Source organism: Rattus rattus, chromosome 5 (assembly GCF_011064425.1).
Source record: "Rattus rattus isolate New Zealand chromosome 5, Rrattus_CSIRO_v1, whole genome shotgun sequence".
Lineage (NCBI taxonomy): Eukaryota > Metazoa > Chordata > Mammalia > Rodentia > Muridae > Rattus > Rattus rattus.
Genome location: NC_046158.1, coordinates 6,442,752 through 6,447,571, shown reverse-complemented (window position 1 = coordinate 6,447,571; position 4,820 = coordinate 6,442,752). Strand labels below are relative to the sequence as shown.

Genomic DNA, 4,820 nt, shown 5'->3' with positions numbered 1-4,820 from the left:
AACATACGTGTCTAAAAAAAAAAAGCTAACAAAGATACTAGAAACCTGCAGAGTTATACATGGATCAGAAATGGGAATGGCGCTAGGTTAATCAATATCAACCCAGAATTCTGTGTACCAATGGAGGAGTTCCTTCAGCTTTCTGAGGAAACATTATTTCCAAACCAAATCAATCAAATACAGGCAGAACAAAGACTTCTGCAAACACTCAGTGCCAGACAAACTTTGACCTGCAAATCCTTTCTTAGGAATCAATTACAGAACAAGGATGCAAACAGACAAAAAAAGAAGGTCCCGGGCTGAGTGAGAACAGGATATATGCTCGGCCAAGAAGTGAAGGGAAATACAGGCTGACAGCTGTGCAGACGTCCTGGAACATGGGTGGGGAGGCTCCGGTAGGACTCCTTGAGGAAAAAACAAACCACTAATCATTTTCAGAAGGTTCAACAATTCTTTGAGGGATTTTGAGGGCAATAAAAACAAAGCAAATGTCTATTTTTAAAAATTAACTATTTTTCCCTTTTCCTTTTTCCCTATGGTTGAGGACATTGTGTGTGTGTGTGTGTGTGTGTGTGTTGCATGCATGCCCATGAGTGAGGTTACTTGTGGAGGTCATTAGAACAGCCAGAGAGACAGATGGTTGTAAGTCGCCCAAAGTGGACAGTAGAAATGATCTGGTCCTCGGTGAGAGCAGTCCACTGTCGTAGGCTGAGCCATCGTTCCAACCTCTAGTATTTACTTTTCTGAAGCTGTGTACATACAGCTTTTTCTTTCGTTTTCTAAATTTAATTTAATTGATGTGCATATGGTGTACTAGTGCCTGCAGAAGTCAGAAAACGGTGTCTGATTCCCTGAGGTTGAAGTTATTGGTTGTTGTGAGTGGCCTCACATGGGCGCTGGGAATCTAACTCAGGTCCTAGGAAAGAGCAAGATGTGTTCCCAAGCACTGAGCCATCTCTCCAGCCTGGCTTTTTTCTTAAGAAGAAAATCTTGTACTTATTCTTTGACAATTTCATACAACGAAACAATGTATCTTTACCAGTTTCTCCTTCACACTCCCATAGGAACCTCTAACATATTCCATATTCTCAGGCCCAAATCAACCTTTTAACAGTGTTTCGGTTTGAAGACACCCTCTCCTTCCTTACCCCATCCACCTCTGTAACATAGCACTGTAAGGCAACATAAGGAGAGGGGCCGGTGCTGTCTTGCAAGAACTAGAAAGGACTTTTATCGTATTTGGGCTGGATCTGTCAGACAAATAAAAGTCGGAAGCAGTTTTAAGCGCTCACACTCACCTGTTCTTAACACAATTCCTTTGCTGTGCCTTCCATCTTCCCTCCAGAATATGATAATTTGTAGGTACAAAGTGTCTTCAGCAGGCCAGGCTCTCTTGAGAGTGAAAGTTTTTTTTAGAATGAAAGGGTACAATTGAGAGTCAAGAAGTCAAATTCTAGTTTGAGGCAAGCCAAGTCCTTCCCTCTCCAAGACGTAGTCTATCTACCACAGAATTATGCCCCGATCCCTGGTTTCTTTATTTATGCCACAAGGTGGTCATGTGTTTGTCTTAGCAAGTTTTTTAAAAGTGGTTTGCTGAACTGAGGATCCAGTTGTGGTAGAAAAACAAAACAAAACAAAGACCACTTTGGTTTTAGATTCTAAGAGCTGTGAGTTTGCTGTAGTGAGTGACCTACAGAGCCCAAGAGTGTCAGTGTACTCGTGTACATAAAGTAAATGTGTATACTCCAGACACACCAGAAGAGGGCATCAATCTCATTACAGATGCTTGTGAGCCACCATGTGGTTGCTGGGAATTGAACTCAGGACCTCTGTAAGAGCAGTCAGGGCTCTTAACCACTGGGCCATCTCTCCAGGCTGTTTTCTTGAGTTCCAAATAGCTATTTTGTCTGTAATATTCTTTTATGATAGCTCCATCGTTCAGGTCTCATCTTAAAAGTCATATCTTAGGAGAGTTCTTGCCTAGCTTAGCCAGGTCTCCATTGTTCTCTTATGATACTGTAATTTTTTTCATAGAATTTTGCCATGGGTAATAACTTACACATATGGTTGCTTGTGTGCCCACATGTAGGTTTTGTTTATTTGCTCATTGCTAGGTCCATGAGGTGTGGCGCATGTGAAGTTGTCCACCACTAGAACCATTACACGCTCTACACACAGGAGGCTCACAATGAGTGTTGAGTGAGTGAATGAACTGAACATTGAGAGGGAACTGGGATTACTAAATAAGTGACTGTGTTGTTAGGGCCACAGCAGGAACATGTGATGCTACTGTAAATACAGGGGAGTGAATTTAAGGGCAGAAGAAGGCAACCCCAGCCTCCATGATTAAAAAAATAGTAATTAAGACATTAAGACGGGAGCAGATAACAGAGGAAGGAATGGCTTTGAGCACAGGAAGTAGTAAGTGTGAAGGTTTGGGATGAGAGTGCCTGGAATTTTAGGGAAATGAAAGAATGTCTGGGTGGCTGGAGCCTACTGAGGAAGAGTTAGGTAGAGGAAGGCCATGAGAGATGTAAGCCTCAGCAATGGGCTGCATCTGAGGGGAGACAGAAAGCTGTGCAGGGGAGGAAGGTGCTCTGTGTGAGTTTTTTCTGTTTGTTTTGTGGTGTTGGGTGTGGAACCTGGAGTTGGGCAAACATTCTCTCTCTGAGCCATCCACCTTCAGCCCCAAGTGTGTGTGTGTGTGTGTGTGTGTGTGTGTGTGTGTGTGTGTGTGTTTTGTTAGGTTCTGTAGATCAAATTAATGGTCCTCTACGTTTGCTTCCCTAGCTTTGGGATTGCAGGTTCGTACACATCAAGCAGCTCAGATATGGGTTTTTAAAGTCATGCTAGCAAGCTGGGTGTGGTGGCACAAGCCTTTTCTCCCAGCACTTTGGGGGGCAGAGACAGATGCATCTCTGTGAGTTCAAGGTCAGACTGGTCTATACAATGAGTTCTTGAACAGTCAGAACTACAAAATAGAGGGACTCTGTCTCAAACAAAACAAAGCACATGAACAATGTGCGTAGGTGGAGGGGATCAACTCTGGTGGAGAGGAGCAAGTTTGGAGAAGCGGGCACTTGCAAGAGTAGGGCATGACAGAGACTGTCTAGGAAGAGTGGAGAGGAACAGAGGCTTGGAAAAGGGGTGGAGTTTAGAGAATGTTCTTTTCACACAAGTTTCAGGACGTCAGATGACAAGGTAGACTGTTTTACTGGCTTTCTGGTAGGCTAGAAGACCTCTAAGAGTTTTTGATTCCGACCGTGTGTGTGATAGCTGAGTAGGACGGAAGAGGAACCATTTAGTGGCAGATGACTGTCCAGGGGATGATGACTCCTGTGTGGACCGGGTTGGAGATCTATATAAGGTGTATAAGAGATGCTGTGCAGGCAGCATTGTGGTGGCCTGTGGAATTCTAGGTACAGATATTGCCGTCAGGACTGAGAGGCAAGACGGGCTCCTGAGGTACTTTCCCTATTTCAAGATCAGAGTGCATAAGCCATAAAAGAGATGAGGGAGTGGCTGAGGATCTTTGAGGATCTGAGGTAAACTAGCAGTTGGGTTTTAAGTAGAAAACATCAATTAGCAATTTAAGTTTTATGAATCCTTTATTTATTTATTTATTTATTTATTTATTTATTTATTTATTTATTTTTGAGTAACAAACATACTTTTAATTGATTTCAGGTAAAAACTCCACAGGGAGGAGGAGCAGTAATTAACTCTGGCCCTAACATATGAGAGCCATATCATCACTGTATTAGAAAAAAACTAAGGCATTATGTCCCACATGTGGCTGGCCACCAAATCTGGTCATTTATATTCCATATTCCATATTTCTTCTTTAGCTCTTCTACCCTTTTCCACATAGGTCTTCATGGCATTTTCCTTGGAAGTCCCTTTCAGCTTGTTCCATGAGTCCCACTTGGCTTTGCCCTTGAGGTCCAACAGCCCAGGCCTATCTGTATTTACGTCACCCACAGTAGCTTGTTTGAAGTGGCTGTAGATGAACAGCATCTCTTCATCCATTGGCTGAGTCTTGAGGCACTTCACTTCCTCAGCAGCTTTGTCAAATTCAGCCTGAGACATACTGGCGAGGTGACCTGGATGCTGAAGCACGGGAGCAAGCTCAGAAGAGGGCAGCAATCCATGAATTCTCTCTCTCTTTTTTTTTTTTTCCAGAGCTGAGGACCGAACCCAGGGCCTTGCACTTGCTAGGCAAGTGCTCTACCACTGAGCTAAATCCCCAACCCCATGAATCCTCTTCTTAAATAGGAAATCAATGTCACATATTTCTTGGAGAAAATAACACATGTACAAATTCTACCTCAAAAATCATATTTTGTTTATTATTATCATCACTATTATTATTATTATTATTATTATTATTATTTTGTTTTTTTGAGACAGGGTTTCTCTGTGTAGTCCTGACTGTCCTACGACTCACTCTATAGACTAGGCTGGCCTCTAACTCACTGAGATCCACCTGCTCCTGCCTCCTGAGTGCTGGGACTGAAGGTGTACACCACCACCGCTCAGATGTGTCGTGTATTTATTCTACCCTCTAGTATTTTATGTGCATATTTTGCATTGTTGTAACTATAATGCACTTACAATTTTCACTTCGTCCATTTTATTTTCACCCTTTTATTTATTTCTCCCATTTTAAAGTAGAGTTTATGGTCATAATGATCAATGTAGTGACTATATGTAAGTTTTGCTCAATCACATTTTAGAAACATTTGTCGAAGGATGGAGATGGTTCTAACAAAATTAAAGGAGCTTAAAAAAAACTACAGAAAAAATAAGTGTCATAAAAA

The 4,820-nt window shown here is 42.2% G+C and overlaps 1 protein-coding gene across 1 annotated transcript; it reads right to left on the bottom strand.

Annotated features, from left to right (window-relative positions):
• Positions 1 to 3,656: 3,656 nt before the first annotated feature.
• Positions 3,657 to 4,144, bottom strand: LOC116900060 (acyl-CoA-binding protein-like). The gene has a single exon (XM_032901852.1). It carries the CDS (start codon positions 4,087 to 4,089, stop codon positions 3,814 to 3,816), a length of 276 nt encoding a protein of 91 aa, XP_032757743.1. The 5' UTR covers positions 4,090 to 4,144; the 3' UTR covers positions 3,657 to 3,813.
• Positions 4,145 to 4,820: the final 676 nt, after the last annotated feature.